The following is an 18,080-nucleotide window of genomic DNA, read 5'->3' as shown; positions in this document are numbered from 1 at the left end:
AAAGAACAAAGTACAATTTCTTATACCGAAGTGTAAATGGCGAATTTAAAATGGGGCAAAATTGTTTGCAGGTGTAAAAGGGCAAAAATAACACAGGATGAAAATAACCCTGTATACAATAAGAATATGTAAAGGGGAAATGGGTGTGATTGCTTGTTTATCACAATACAAATACAACATCAAGAATTATTATGGAGAAAAATTAAGGAGAAAATCACTCCATAAATAAAGGACAGGTATCTCCTGTGCTTAAGGGCTGAGTACTCCTTAGCAAAAAGGGCATAGAACTAATTCATAAAAAAAACAAAATAAAAATCAACAAGATTAAGAGTGTTAAACATGGGTAAGACAACCAATTATTAAAATATTAAATAATCAACATGAAAAATATATAAAGTGTGTTTATGGCACTTAAAATATTAAACATGAACTGTATTGTATATTCAAAGGATTTCAAATGAATTCATAAACATGTGCTTAATTACTGGAACTGTAATGATAAACACTAGAAATAATCAACAAGGTCAATTCTTAAACACTGAATCACTTGATGATAAATATCTACTACAAACCTGTTTACCCTATTCTGCAGTTTTCAATAATTTAACTGGTTTCTCTCGATAATTTTCAGCTACATGTATAATTTGTCATTGGCAATAGATCGTTTTAATTTTCTATTGTACATGTAACAAGTTTTAGATGAGAATGTTTGTTAGATAATATCTGTTTTTTTCAGCAGTTGCAGTGAATAAATGGCAATTTGAATAATTATCTATATATGTGTAATTAAGGATTTTAATTATATCCCAATCATTGCTAAAGTATTAATTATACAACATAAAATTTTTAAATTTTAAATTTTGAGCATATAACAGATATGTCATATCCAGAGGCAAATCCATTTTGTGTTTAAAAAACAAAAATTCGTGATAAATACAGAATTTCCATAATAGTAAACAGCTCTGCTAACATTAACTATAAAACAAACTTATAAGAACTAAAGACACAAGGTGAGATTAAAAAGTATTCATGACATGAAAGCTCATACCTTTACTATTAAATGAAATTTGACTCATAAGTCATTTTTAAATACTTTCCTAACTAACTTTTTTCATCTAACTCAAAAATAAATCAAACAAATAATGCTTAGTATCAGACAGCTACAATTACAAAATATCTAACATACATGTATTAGTTGTGATTATGCTAACTTGGATTTGATGTGTGGTAGCTTATTTGTAGAATACAGAGTTACTATAGCCTCAGCATATTGTAAGGCTGACCGATCTAACCAGGTTATGGGGTCTGGGGTCAAAATACCGCTCTCAAAAAATCCAAGATGGCCACCGTGCCTTGTTTCCACAAGTAAACTGTAGGGATGAGATTCTAGAGAAAAATATTAAATAAAGTATACTATTCCAAACATAGATCTGAATTTATTGGTTACCAAAATTTTTTAAAGTGTGAGACAATTGAATTCAGACTTTCTTGAAGCAAACTTTTAAAATGTGGTACGTAAGAGGTATGATGTTATGGTCTCTTTATCATATAACACAAACTCTTCCCAAGAAAGACAATTCTTTAAAATCTAATATTCTAAATTTCAAGAAATGTGTAACATGTAACAAAAAAAGTTCCTTTAGCCATAAAATGTGTATCATTTTGATACTTTATTGAATTCTTTTTTTACAAATGTATATATGTAAAATTTTATGGATTCTTTCTCCTCTAGAGTTAAAAATGTGAGAAATATCTTATGATTTCTTTCAGTTCTTGAAATTTAATTAATAAGTATGTGAACTGGATCTGATTCTTTGAGTCCTTACTTGCGTATTCCTTTCCTATGTCTACCAGAGGTGGGGGAACAAGTGGGTCATCTTCTGCATTCAGAAGAAACATTGGTAGTGTTATCTACAAATAGACAAAAGAAACATTGGAAGTGATATCTACAAATAGACAAAAGAAACATTGGTAGTGATATCTACAAATAGAGAGTAGACACATTGGTAGTGATATCTACAAATAGAGAGTAGACACATTGGTAGTGATATCAACAAATAGAGAGTAGAAACATTTGTAGTGATATGTACAAATAGAGAGTAGACACATTGGTAGTGTTATATCTACAAATAGAGAGTGGACACATTGGTAGTGATATCTACAAATAGAGAGTAGACACATTGGTAGTGATATCAACAAACAGAGAGTAGACACATTGGTAGTGATATCTACAAATAGAGAGTAGACACATTGGTAGTGATATCTACAAAATAGAGAGTAGACACATTGGTAGTGATATCTACAAATAGAGAGTAGAAACATTGGTAGTGATATCAACAAATAGAGAGTAGAAACATTGGTAGTGACATCTACAAATAGAGAGTAAAAACATTGGTAGTGATATCTACAAATAGAGAGTGGACACATTGGTAGTGATATCAACAAACAGAGAGTAAACACATTGGTAGTGATATCAACAAATAGAGAGTAGAAACATTGGTAGTGATATTTAAAAATAGAGAGTAGAAACATCGGTAGTGATATTTACAAATAGAGAGTAGAAACATTGGTAGTGATATCTACGAATAGAGAGTAGAAACATTGGTAGTGATATCAACAAATAGAGAGTAGACACATTGGTAGTGATATCTAAAAATAGACAAAAGAAATATTAGTAGTGATATCTACAAGTAGAGAGTTTTAGCATTTGCATGGAAGATTTCACTTTCCTTTAATTTAAAAATATTACTAGAGAACAACTACATTTCTGATTACCATTTCTGTCATTTTTTAAACCACTCCGCTTTGGCAACCTGACATCACTTAAGTGTATCTCTCTCCTTTTTTAGCAATTAAAAAGCATCAAACTGAGACAGACCATAAAGAAAACTACTTGCTAAAATCCAAATGAAGGATTTCCCATTTCCATATTTTCATTATAGCAAAACATGAGACTTAATTTGGACTCAAAATCTGTACAAAATATGGCTAAATCGTAAGAGTCAACAGATCTGCAAAATATCTGTGTCGCAAGCATGGTGCTGTGTTTAAAACATATTAAATTGAGTCCCACTGAGGGACATGGAGTATGGCCATTTAGATGACACCATACAAACTGATGGTCTGTGTTGCAGTAGTTGCTGGTATGAAAAAAAGATTCCTCACAGAGCAATGGTCCTGAGTGCCAGTATAGGTCTAAAAATTGCAGCCCTCCACTGGCAAGTGGTAAAATCTTAATTGATTGAAAAATACTCAAAAGGGAGATTCAAGAAACAAGCTAAAAAAAAACAAAGAAAGAAAGAAATACTGGTAGCAATATGTACAAGTTGACAGTATGGAATTACCTTAGGTTTGTGTGTAACTGTGATGCTTTCTATAAAGTTATTATAGCTTCACACGTTCTTGTGTCAGTATTCTTAGGAGCTACCATAGCTTTATGTGTAAATGTGACCTTGTTCTCTGCAGTTATCATAGCTTTAAGTGTTAATGTGACCTTGTTCTCTGGAGTATTGTGTGTAAATGTGACATTGTTCTCCAGAATTACCACAGTTTGTGTATAAATAAGACCTTGTTCTCTGGAGTTACCAAAGCTTTAAGTGTAAATGTGACCTTGTTCTCTTGAGAAATCATAGCTTTGAGACCTTGTTCTCTGGAGTTATCATAGCCTTATGTATAAATGTGACCTTGTTCTCTTGAGTTACCATAGCTTTGTGTATAAATGTGACCTTGTTCTCTGGAGTTATCATAGCTTTACATGTAAATGTGACCTTGTTCTCTGGAGTTACATGTACCATAGCTTTGTGTGGAAATGTGACCTTGTTCTCTGGATTTATCCTAATTAATACAAACCTGATCCATGTATCCTCTACAGCTGTGTGTCCGGTGATATTCCTCTACACTCTTAAACCCCGCCCTCCTCCTGTCAATCAAAAAAAAAAAAAAAAAAGAAAATACTAAATTGTGTCATTTAATAATACATCTTGTTAAGATACAAACACCATACAAATAATCTATAAACTTTATCTTTTATTATACAGATAAATATAGGATCTTCCATGATTTGTGGTTGGATATGATTTTTGTCCAACAAGTTGCATGTACACGAGTTGGATATAAATCATATCCAACCACTAATCATAAGAGATTCTTTTTCATCACATGCTTTATACATCACTATCAATGTTTTAGACTTTTTATTTATGAATCCACATTATTTTACTATATCACTTTCAAACAAAAGCCATTGTGACGTCACCAAAGTTACATGAAAAAAAAAGCCATTGAGTGATATCCATGGGATAAAGGGATAAACATGTGATAAACATATACATTTACATTTGCTGTGTTTTTCTACTATACCAGGGGTGTGCAATTACAAAAATTAGTTACTAGCCCGTCGGGCTAGTGGCAGTAACAAAGTTACTAGCCCGAGGTTGCCAGTCACTAGCCCATTAACTACCGAAAACAATACATGTATAACTACGAGGGGTTATCAAAAAGTTCGTGGACTAGCGTGATAAAATTAAAACCGCTTTAGGTACATCAATGAATTTTTACACATTTAGTTAGCATCATCCTTTCTATCTATAGAATAAACCATAAATCATAATTTTTATTTTTTTAATAAAATGTTAGTGTTTTTGTAAGCAAAGGTATGTCCAGGCGGCGCAACCTCTAATATGACGTTTTTTCCTACCTGAGTGTAACTGAGAAAAACTCTTTAGATATGAGTATTTGTCATCAGGAAATCTCGTTAATTCAGGCATGTGGTATGACACATTTGTTCAGTAAAATTTGGAATTTTTACCCCATTCTGTAATTTCTATGAAATTTTATCGTAAATTTTATATGGAGTGTCCAAACAATTGTGGGCGTGAAAATAACGTCAAAAGGGGGGAGGGGTTTCTTTTTCAAACACTCTATAGAGTTTCGGTCCTGGAAAAACTGGTATTGACCTAAGGAATGTTTAAACTGGCTACAGAAAAATAAAATGCATCCAGAGTACTTGTTTTTTAATGCCTAAAAAGATTCAGAGAGATGAAATATGCACAGCTAGTGTCGATTTGTAGTCAGGGTGTCAAAAGTCAGTCACGTCGAAAAGTGACGTTGATCATGTGTGGTAGAAATTGAACTCCAACAAGCTAAGTATTCTGGCATAATCAAGTGAGGATCTTTCCCCATATAAAGATCCATTTACAATATTATATGCATTGAAAACAGCTGCTCATGACATTGTAAATTCATATAAATAAGACGGGTTTAAGTCCTAACTTAACTCCAGGTAATCTCATCAAGATAAGTGTATGAGGTAGAGAGAGCGGACATTAAGAAACAATGACGTTAAGCGGACGTCATGACACTAAACGGCGACAGCGCCGGGTGATCACATAAAGTCTTTTTAATTTTAGAATAATTTGGCAAATTATCAACTTATCAAGCTAAAATTTTCAATATTTCTTAAACTTTTGTTGTTTTATGTTCCGCATAAATTTTGTAAGCAAAGACTACATATTATTAATTTTATCGCGTCAGTCCACGAACTTTTTGATAACCCCTCGTATAACAATAAGGTTAAAAAAACCCATTTAAGTTGAAATAAATAAAACAAATAATGGCTTGCGCTTTGTTATTGTCAGGTATTTCTCCCTATTTTTATCGACTATAATTATTATGTCACTGAAACGTCTGGCGATAGCAACACACAAAACATATAGGTTAAAACGAATTAAAGATTATGATTTTACAACAAGGTTAATTTGTACATCAATTCAGTCAAATATACGTATACTTTCGTTTTAGATTTACTAGCCCGACGGGCAAACGCAGTATAGATTTATGATAGCCCGATCTCTAAAATTGGTAGCTCTGGGCGTCGGGCGATGGTAATTGCACACCCCTGTATATTAACTAAGATATTGATTTGAATGCGATTTTCGTGTATACTCACGCGTAGATATATAAACGGAGAAATTGCACTGACGTGACGTCACAATGAGGATGCAGAGACGTCATTAAAAATACGACGATATAGGGCAGCGAGAAATTCAAACATTGAGTGTATTTTTGCTGCGTTTAAACATGTAAAATGTAAATATAAGGAATGTTTTTCAAGCTCCAACAGCTGTGAACAGACATGTTTTCTGTGACTGTGGACCACAAACAATGTCATACAAGTACAGAAATATGTACCTATAAAATGTTCTAAGACAAAGGTACCAGATCTACATGTATCAGGCATAACTATATTGTGTAGGCCTTGTGGCAACGCACTTTGAAAAAATTATGCACTTTGAAAAATATTTTTCAAAGTGCGTTAAAATTGGGACAAAATCAACGCACTTTGAAAATTTTTTTCAAAGTGCGTAAAATTTGGGACAAATCAACGCACTTTGAAAAAATTTTTCAAAGTGCATTAAGAGTGTACATCAAGATTTTTTTTACCATGGAGACACTTAACGCACTTTGAAAAAATACGTATAAAACAAAAATTCTGGACTTCGATTTTAGTAATAGATAGCATTAATTTAGGAATGACTCTAATTCTTGGCCAAATTATTCGAGTATAACCTGGTTTGGGTCAGTTTATGCTTTATAATCCGCGAAGCGGATTATAAAACAGCGTAAACTGACCCAAACCAGGTTATACTCGAATAATTTGGCCAAGAATTAGAGTCATTCCTTATAATTTAATTTTAAAATCATTAAACAACTGTGGTTGTAAAATTTCGTTGCTTTTTATTAGTTCAAATTTGCCGCTCAATAATACAACCGTAGTAACGGAAGTGATGGGAAGCGAGGGGAGGTAAAAACTGATACATAGTCCTAGCAGCCATGTTGTTTGATTACATGTGGTAAGATCCGAGTTACTGTTCGAAGTAAAAGGTACATTTATTAAATCTGGAATTTTCCATGAATCCCGAGGACTAGAAATGAGATGATTGCATGGATACAGACGATTCAGCTGGTTGTCAGGGGGGGGTGTCCCCATACCAAACCAGGTTATACAGAAATAATTTGTGTTCCTTTTTGGATATTAACCAATCAGAGGCTAGAATACAAACAAAATTAAATTATTTTGTTATATTTCGTCCGAAAAACTGATGAATTGATCTACCCTCATCGAGAACGAGGAGAAGACAGGTAGAAAGTCCCTCACCCCAACTCTCTATCTTTCCTTCATAAATATATGTATATGCATAACTGGTATGACATTGATATTATTTCTCTCAGTAAATTTGAGTTAACGTAAATAGATGAAAAAATTGAGATGAGTCGCATAACCTTTATTCAGAATGTATCCACAATGATTCCTTAGAAAAAGGGGCATTTACATGGTAATTAAAACATGCTATTTGACATGTCTAGCGTTTTAATGATATCAAATCACAGATTTAGAAGTAATCTGACTGCATAACTTTTTTGAGAAAAATTTATGAGTGAACGAGGTAAAAATTTCAGACGAGTGAGTAATATGGCTAAGGTTTATTTTCCTACTATCAAATAAATGAGTCAACCATTGTTTCATATATATTCACAATAGATAGATAGATGAATATGAAAGAAAGATAGATGAGGGAGAGAATTTTCATGGTATGGAAAAATCATAATTGCTCCCTTTTCCCTAAGAAAAATGCGATGTGTAAGTCACTTATCGACACCTACATCTACCGAACTTATTAGAGACTGGATAAAATTTAAAAAAGAAAAGAAAAAAAAGAAACGAAACTGTGCTATTAAACAATCATTCCTCCTTTTTTCTAAAAGACCCATTTCCTTTTTATAACAGTTACAAGAACCTTTGGAAACAAGACAACTCCTAAAAATCTTTAAAACGTCTAAATCTCAGATCCTGAAGTCATCACCAAAAAGTTATCCAACTAGGTTCAAATACATGTAATTATTTATCACACCTAAAATTTGCAAGAATATTGACCAAGCCGTGCACATTTTTTTTCAAAGTGCGTTTATATGGTCAATATTAACACACTTTGAAAAAAAAATTTTTTTTTCAAAGTGCGTTGACCTGGTCCCAAAATTAACGCAATTTGAAATTTTTTTTCAAAGTGCGTAATTTTTCAAAGTGTGTTGTAACAATGCCTCATCAAGTTTTAACAATGACAAAGATAAGTACATATGTACCTACTATACCCTTTATGACAAACATCAGCATATAAACATACTGACAAACATCAGCATATATACATACTGACAAACATCAGCATATATACATACTGACAAACATCAGCATATACATACTGACAAACATCAGCATATATACATACTGACAAACATCAGCTTATACATACTGACAAACATCAGCATTTATTACATTTTCAACAGTGAAATACTGTGATTTATTTATTGAATAAAAGTGACATTCTCTCACAGTGTGAAAGAATACCAAAAATGATATTCTCTCACAGTGTGAAAGGATATCAAAGTAAGTAAAAAATAATTTCTGGCCTGTCATAAGATAGATATAGTAACTAAGCATCTTGATAGAGCTAAAACTGCAAATTTCTTCCTAAATATATTGCTAAAATCCATGCTATGTAATGTTTTCAATCTGACACACAACTTCTAAGCTATGACGTCTCAACCGCTCAACTATGACGTCAAGCCTATGACACTGTGTTAAGAAAAGACAGAGGCAAAGGGAAAATCAAAGAAAATGTAATAAACAGAAAATTCAATGTTTTGTAGATGAATATGGAATTTATTTCACTCGTGAGACAGGATTTTTTGATATTTTCACTCGTGCTTCGCACTCGTGAAAATATCAAAAAATCCTGTCCCACTCGTGAAATAAATTCCATATTCATCTACAAAACATTGAATATCCTCTATATATACATACTGACAGACATCAGCATATACATACTGACAAACATCAGCATATACATACTGACAAACATCAGCATATATACATACTGACAAACATCAGCATATACATACTGACAAACATCAGCATATACATACTGACAAACATCAGCATATATACATACTGACAAACATCAGCATATATACATACTGACAAACATCAGCATATATACATACTGATAAAGATCAGCATATAAACATACTGACAAACATCGGCATATACATACTGACAAACATCAGCATATACATACTGACAAACATCGGCATATACATACTGACAAACATCAGCATATATACATACTGACAAACATCAGCATATATATACTGACAAACATTAGCATATATATATGTACCTACTTTAAGCCTCATCGAGTTTGTACTGTGACAAACATTAGTATATATGTACCGACTATATGCCTTGTCAAGTTTGTACAGTGACAAACATTAATATATACATACCGGCTATATCCCTCGTCAAGTTCGTACGTATATGTACCAACTATATGCCTTGTCGAGTTCGTACACATACATACTGACAAATATGCCTCGTCGAGTTCGTACATATACGTACCGACTACATGACTCGTCGAGTTGGTACATATACATACCGACTATACGCCTCATCTAGTTCGTATATATACATACTGACTACACGCCCCGTCCAGTTCGTACAGTGACAAACATTAGTATATATGTACCGACATACGCCTTGTCCACTTCGTACTTATATATACCGACTATACGCCTCATCCAGTTCGTATATATACATACCAACTACACGCCTTGTCCAGTTCGTACAGTGACAAACATTAGTATATATATGTACCGATATACGCCTTGTCCAGTTCGTACATATACGTACCGACTATACGCCTCGTCCAGTTCATATAGTGAGGTAGAAGCTAACACTTGCTCTGGATCTATGTCATATTTCTCCTGGACATCTTTACCCAGTAACATGTCGTAATGTCGCCGTAACATCTTCTTCTGGTTTGATGTCATCACGTATCCATACATTCTTCTTAAATGAACCCAATCCTTGGCCAATTCTATCGCTCTGTCAAAGAGAAGACAAAAGCTGTACCAACAGATCTTTAACATGTAGTATGTTCATTTTCTTTCCTTTTTTTTTTAAGTAGGTAAACATTATCTTCCCTAATCCCACGTTAATTTTAACTCATTCTGAAGCAAAGCAAACCTTATAAAAGGTTAAAAACAAGACAAAACAAAATGGCATCACTTTCTCAGCTGCAGTCAAATATACATATTTATTTGGTTAAACTTATGATACAGTATTGGAAATGTTCACAAAAATTAATCCCAAGCCAAGTTATTTTTAAAACATTATTTTATATATATGGTATTACAGATAAACAAGCTCTTTGTCTTATTTCACAAAAATCATAATCCCTCTCAAAAAGCTACCTGGACTTTCTACAAAGACTTCAACGTTTACAGCAATGCCAGCTCAGAGAGAAAAGATAATTCAGAGTAAATTATCTGCCACTTACTGCCCAGAGAAGAAAGATAATTCAGAGTAAATTATCTGCCACTTACTGCTCAGCATCATAACCTTGACAAAGGGACATAACACACAGAAAGTCTTCCTGTCTGGAGTTGTCTTCTCCTACATATTTCACTACCACATTTCCCCCCATACTGAAACCAACTCCCAACAACTTGGTGTCAGGGTAGGTCCTCATCACCTCTTCTACCATCGCACCATACTCCTCTGTACCACCTATAAATATCAACCAATCAAAAATAAATATCTCTGTTTAGGAACAAATAACAGCCAATCAGGATAAAGAATGTATTGAAATAAATATCAACCAAACTGATATTTAGGAATCTGTATTATGGACAAATGTGATAGGTTGATTGAATTCATTTATTTTTGATATAATTTATCATAAGGCAGAATTTGATTAATTCATTTAAATCAGAAGATCAAATTTATTTCTTTACAGCATTTACCATATGTAAACATCTATTGGTTTGTTATTTTATCGAATGATAACATCCTTGGATTTGTAATTTTACCATCATGACCATATATAAAGTCCTTGTGCACATTATTTTACAATATGTAAACATCCTTGACACTGTTATTTTACCATATTAGAACATCCTTGATCTGGGTATTTTACCATTTTAGAACATCCTTGATCTGGGTATTTTACCATTTTAGAACATCCTTGATCTGGGTATTTTACCATATTAGAACATCCTTGATCTGGGTATTTTACCATATTAGAACATCCTTGATCTGGGTATTTTACCATTTTAGAACATCCTTGATCTGGGTATTTTACCATTTTAGAACATCCTTGATCTGGGTATTTTACCATATTAGAACATCCTTGATCTGGGTATTTTACCATTTTAGAACATCCTTGATCTGGGTATTTTACCATTTTAGAACATCCTTGATCTGGGTATTTTACCATTTTAGAACATCCTTGATCTAGGTATTTTACCACAACTATGTTCACATGCTTGAACTTGATAGAAGTGTTCTAAGTGATGAGCAGATACTTTACCATATGTAAACATCCTTGAGCTAGTTAGAGGTGTACTGGAAAGTGCGCCTAGGTGGTTTAGGACTGCCACCCTATATCCCCTCTCCTGAGCGTAATGGACAAACGTACAAATGTAGGAGGTCTCACTGCTGTTAGCGATTCCTGGACATAGTACCATAGTGTAGTCACCTAAAAGACATGTCGTATCAAACCTTTATTAAAATATCATTTATAGATCAACTGTTACATGTATAGAGGCATTCAACACACACAGACACAATCTTATTATGTTGCTTAAGGTTCAAGGATCCTCTGATAAGAGAGGTAACTCTTAATGGGATAATATCTTTTATTGAATTTAAATATCGTCAAAGACAATTTCTGTAAAATTTTTGCTCAGCAAATATAAACATTAATTGGAAAACCAATTCATTAATTATCATTAAACAAAATTTTATCTGCATAAACAGATGGATACTGAATTTTAAAATAGAACCATATTGCTGTCTCACTGTTAGAAGTCATCTTCAATTACTCAACTCTGTACTTATATTTATATTTATCAATTCATCAAACTTTTTAAATAACATATATTTTTTAGTGTCTTGTTTAGGATATTTTTCATGATCAACCATTCATAATGAATTCAATGAATTAATCTTCCTTGCTATTATAAAAATGTACCTCAATATACAGAACTTTACCAGAATCAGTGAGGCAGAACGACTGTATTTATGTTCACACTTGACTGGCTAAATAACATGTTTTTATGCACTCTATCTGTACTTTTACACAACAATCATTTACATCTAAAAAGTTAGAAATCTTATTCAAATCCAGAAATTAACATTGACATAAGTTACCAAGGTTACAGTATGTAAACATGGTAAATCTGTCAAGATCATTTGAGATGTCAATACCATTGCTTGAATGAGCCTTGTGCGGTTCAAACACATCGTATGTCATAGTGGCGCCATCTGGCATCAGAACACTGCATCGCTCACCCTTAGGATAGGGGGACTGAACTCTTCCCAGTTTGGCGTAGATAAAGGTCTGTAGATGTCCACTCTTACCCCATATCAGAGGAGGTAGATATCTGTGATAGAAGATGGCAGATATTGACAATGATAGATGGTAGATATCTACAGTAAATGATGGCAGATATTGATAATGATAGATGGTAGATATCTACAGTAAATGATGGCAGATATTGACAATGATAGATGGTAGATATCTACAGTAAATGATGGCAGATATTGACAATGATAGATGGTAGATATCTACAGTAAATGATGGCAGATATTGACAATGATAGATGGTAGATATCTACAGTAAATGATGGCAGATATTGACAATGATAGATGGTAGATATCTACAGTAAATGATGGCAGACAGGCAGATATATTGTATAATGATAGATCTATGGTAGATATCTACAGTAAATGATGGCAGATATTGACAATGATAGATGGTAGATATCTACAGTAAATGATGGCCGCAGATAAATGTAACAAGAGAAAAAGATATCTGTGATAAAATTGGCAGATATCTGTATCAAAAAATAGCAGGTATTTATAGTGAAGGTTGATAAATATCTAAGGTAAATGATGACAGAGATATGTTACAAAAGACAACAGATATTTGTAAGATAATATTGCTAGATATTCATAAATTTATAAAGTACTCTCTTTTAAAACATAACACCAAAATGTCAGTGCAGTTGGTTAACAGGTTAATGTTTATAAAATGTTCATCTAATATGTAAGTACACATTATACCATGGTATAAAATGAAAACAGATATATTCTACAAAAAATAATTGGATTTGTAATATATAGAGTACCTTTTAACGAGTGTATCTTTAGATATCAGACGAGGGGGCTTGTCCCCCGAGTCTGATATCTGAAGATGCACGAGTTAAAAGGTACTCTATATGTTTTGTATCATTGTTCTCAGGAATTGAGTTGCCCATGATCTATCAATTTCACATAAATAGCACGTACTTCAACTATACATTCTCATTCACTGAATTAGCCATGAACTATCAAAATTTCATCACATCCATTTTATATAACCAATGAAAAAAGAGCATGTGATTCGAAAAGTATAGCACGCTGTATTTCTTGAACTTTCTACCTCGTCCATTCATATTCTGAACGCCATGGATGGCGGTTGTGATTTTATGCTTTCGCAATTCTTATAGACACAGAAATCGAAATTATGAAGGAAAATTCCTTAGATCAGTTCGGAAACCAGATGCAGGTTGAAGATTCTTTGGGAAGTATGATGTTTGATCTACCGGAACTAAAAATTGAACCTATTGTGGATTTCCATATAGGAGATATTTTAGACATGATGGCATTATTTTTACTAGTCCCGAGGTCGACACGAAGACGAAAAATGAAAGGTTTGTACAAGTGTCCGATCATGAAATTCAGCTTTTGATAGACTCTCAAAAAAAATATCCTAACACTAGTAACGTTCAAGCTAATCAAGGAGTGGCGTGCGGCACGGGAAAATGTCCACTTTTGACCGAGATGAACAGCGATTCTCTAAATAACTGGATGCAACGATTTCTGTTGGAATTAGAAAACAAGGAATATCCACCTCGCTCCCTGTACTACATTGTGTGTGGTTTGTTACGCTTCAAGTTTATGAAAGTCGAAAACATTCATTTATAAAAATGTGCTTGTGTGAATTCCATTTTGGATTTAAAAATTGACGTGCAAAATTTAGAATTTTTTATGTAGACCTAAGGAAAGACATACCTTCACTATGTTTATATGTGTTTGTATTTTGTTTATAAAGTCAGCTTCTTTGTTTATATTCTTTTTCTTTATCAATGTAAGGTCAAGGGTCATTTGAATTGTTGCATCATTACCCTGGCGTGTTCTATCTTGATAGAGCATGGTTGTTAGAGCACAGTTAGTCATGGTGTATCAAAAATTAAAACAGTGGACATCAAAGGAAAAACACCGCAACAATGATACAAATCCAAGTTATTCCTCTGACTGGCTGTTAGAAACAGTAATATGTACCTATAACTGTGTCAGATTTGACTGACACCTAACAGTTTATCGCACTCTTTAGGTTTCATCAATATTTAATGCTCATGCAAGCACCTCAGGCAAAATCAATATATTGTCTGACTGCACTATATTGCTATCTGTAGATTTATGATTTCATCTGATTTGTTAAAACTTGAGATGATTTTAGTCAAATCAGAATAAACTTCAATAAAGCTAAACTAAAATCCTGTAAAAATATTTTGATGTATAGACAGATAGAGTATGATTTTTTCCTTTTTTTTTTTATCTAGGGCTATATTTGCAATATTAATTGTTCAAATTTCAGGTTCTTGCGTCATACAAAAGCATCATATTCAAGTTTGGCATACCAAAACTAGATACTTTAGAAAATAAATTCTAGAAGAATAAAATGTAATCAGTTTTAAAACAGTAAAATTTTAAATTATTTGACTTACACTTCTTTAAAGATCAGGCAAAGGTCCAGAATGGATTTAATAAACTGTGACCCCTCCTTATAGACAAGTTTCGGTTCTCCTGCGTAGATGGATAAATGAAGGAGGCGAAAAATGGCACAGAGTACTCCAAACAAACCCAAGGAAACTAATACCGCAGACATAACTTCTTATCTGCCGAGCGCAGGGGCTACAAATGAAGAAAACATTCGAGTAAATTCTAACCACAGAGCTGAATATCAATTGATCTCCCGGAGGTAAAACCAGCGATATAGGTAGGTATCAACTTTTACCTGTAAGTCCGAACTATTCGATATTTTCGTCAAACAAACACAGTCGTTCACCTAGATTCAATCCATGGAGCCGTCGTCGGGTGAAACGCTGCACGCCGCGGTCAGCTGTTATTTAGTATTGAAGAGTGCGTGTAAAGGGGAATGACTCATGAAAAGTACAAAGTCCAAAAAATAAGTTTATTTCGCGGATCGTAAACAGCATGACTGCACTTAACAGCTTAAGGACATGCGGAATTTGCGACAAAAATAAACTTTCAAAACAAGCATTTTTCTTTTCATTGCAAGAATGATCAACATCCAATCTACAACTTTATGTAATTACGCTTAATAAAAGTGTTTATTTACGAAGTTCGAATCTGTTTTCAAAGGCAGGGGTCATCACAATTTCTTGAATCTCCGTTCGATAATGAGGACGCCCACTTTTTTACTGACTTTATACATAGTCAGCGCATGTTTGTCTATTGTTCTACGTTTAACAGTAGTTGTATATTTGCATAAATAATAATGTGTCAAAAGGAGATTAATAGACAAACATATGCGCTCATGGTTAAAAAGAGAAAAAACTGCTTCTTCTTACATTCGCTCTCTGTGTTGTAACCAAGGATTGTGACATGTTGAATATCATAATTCACCACGTGATTTCTTACCTCGGGTAACTTTGTGAATACTAAATTCCGTCACGTGACTTATAAGGAAGCATGTTTTGTGCTAACTAGGACATTGTGTTCGAACACGTTAAGTCATCTGGCATTGATCAATATAAAATCTGCTTTAATTACATTGACGTGCTCATGTTGTTAATTTCGTTTTGAAACCTTTGTCAGAAGTGTATTTGTGCCATACAGAATGGAGAGGAGATTGGAAAAAGTGATCACATTCGCTTTTTCAAACATGTCATTGTTATTTATCAGCTGTTTATGTAGTCTAATTTTAGAGCCATTCTTACAATGTTAGCTCCACCTCTCATGCATACCTAATGTTCAATCAAGGGCAGGTAAGTGTAAATTCACTATATTTGGAAAGCAGCAAGGACAAAAACATTGAATCATTTTATTGTATCACAGTCTAAAATCATTTTAAGATTAAAATGTGGTTCCAAATTGACAGTATTCTTTCATAAACATACAAAAGTGAGATAAGGTTTAGACATAAAAGCAGCACAAGCAACCGAAAAAGACCCCAAAACAGGCGTTAAGTGCAGTCATCCTTTCTGATACATTAGTTCAAATAGTAAGTACTCCTTTATGCTATGAACCTTAAATAAATATATATATATATATATATATATATATATATATATATATATATATATATATATATATATATATATATATATATATATATATATATATATATATATATATATAACACCTAAAATTCATTTCCCAAATGTGAAAAACACCTCAGTATTTCTTGGTGGTGATGGTGGGGTCCACGTTTTCGGGGGGGGGGGGTTTCCAAAGTCATTTTTTATTTGCTCCAGTAAATACTTTTAATAACTCTGCAAATTCAAGGGGGTCCGGAACCCCCCCCCCCCCAAAAAAAAAAAACAAAAAAAAAAAACAAAACAAAACCGTGCATGGTATAGTAAATTAAGGCAGGGGGTATCGGGGAAAAGGGGGGGGGGTATATTTTTTTTAACGCACTGTTAAGGCTGTAATATTGTTGCCAAATGATAAAACGGTTTTAAAGTTCAGAATTTATTATAAGTCCAAAAATATTAACTTCACAAAATGCAACTCAGAACAAACTGAATTTAACGAAGAATTTTCGCAGATGGAACAAACTGAATTTTACAAAGAATTTTCATAGATTGACTCACATACAAACTCACTCACATCTAATCTTTGACAACTCCGCCCACTTTCTTACTGTCCAGCCAATTAAATTAAGGATAAAAAGTTGCATGAACTGGGGAAATCCGTATGACATTAATTTACAACACTGAAAGTAGGTAGAGCTAGGCATAACAAATTCAAAGAACACAATCCTAAGATCTAACCATAAAGTTGATAACACGTATGAGTAAATGACATTGATATCGTGAGATAGAAAAGAGATGTCAAGGATTAGATATTGCTACCATGTGCAAAAATGCCCTTTCTAAACATCAAATAGAAACAATTAACCTTCAACTACAGATGTCAAACAAGACCGAAAATTAATAGAACAAATGTATAGAAATAGATTGATAATTAATAATTTGTCATTTATAAACCCCCATAATACATAATCATAACATATCCATATATATATATATAACCCTTTTGTCAATATTCCATGCTATTAATTCAAAACCTTATACAACTGAAAATTTAGACGAAAGGATGACTGCACTTAACGGCGGTTTTTGGGTCTTTTTCGGTCACTATTTTTACGTTTATTCCTTGCTTAATTTTTACTTCGAGTCATTTGTTATAGAGTTTGATCAATTTCCAACTGAAATATAATGTCATAATTGTTTTGAACTGCGTTGCAATAAAATACTTTGATGTTTTTTCACCCTAACTGCTCTGCAAATATCTGGAATTTAGACTTATCTGCCCTTGATTGAAGATAAGCTTTATAAATATGCATGAAAGGTGGAGCTAATATTGTAATGAGTGGTCTAAAATTAGAATAGAGTTACTGTATTTTTATTCTGTTGTATTGAACACATACATCGTCTCTTTCTCTCTTGCCATGTCACCATTATTTTTAAAGGTTTCAAGCAGAATATATAGCATAATTATAATATCGGCCGGTAAAATCGTAAACCAGTTGCTGATGTCGACAATTAACGTGTTCGGAAATAAGTACCGATTAGCTCAGTCGATAACGCACTGAACCAATAATACGGAGACCCGGGATCGAATCCTGTAAAGCATGGGACATTTACAAATTTATTTTCCGTAATATTCAGTT

At 33.1% G+C, this 18,080-nt stretch overlaps 1 protein-coding gene across 1 annotated transcript; it reads right to left on the bottom strand.

Annotated features, from left to right (window-relative positions):
• Positions 1-1,153: 1,153 nt before the first annotated feature.
• LOC133199169 (monoacylglycerol lipase ABHD2-like) lies at positions 1,154-15,059 on the bottom strand. The gene is made up of 8 exons (XM_061335026.1): positions 14,887-15,059; positions 12,323-12,498; positions 11,424-11,591; positions 10,438-10,621; positions 9,743-9,937; positions 3,850-3,919; positions 1,827-1,911; positions 1,154-1,386 (listed from the first exon to the last, which is right to left on the bottom strand). Exons 1-8 carry the CDS (start codon positions 15,045-15,047, stop codon positions 1,202-1,204), a joined length of 1,224 nt encoding a protein of 407 aa, XP_061191010.1. The 5' UTR covers positions 15,048-15,059; the 3' UTR covers positions 1,154-1,201.
• Positions 15,060-18,080: the final 3,021 nt, after the last annotated feature.

This window comes from Saccostrea echinata, unplaced genomic scaffold, assembly GCF_033153115.1.
Source record: "Saccostrea echinata isolate AGI-Se365-2 ecotype Australia unplaced genomic scaffold, CSIRO_AGI_Sech_v1 ptg000033l, whole genome shotgun sequence".
NCBI lineage: Eukaryota > Metazoa > Mollusca > Bivalvia > Ostreida > Ostreidae > Saccostrea > Saccostrea echinata.
The sequence above is the reverse complement of the archived record's forward strand: the minus strand, read 5'-3'. Positions and strand labels throughout refer to the sequence as shown.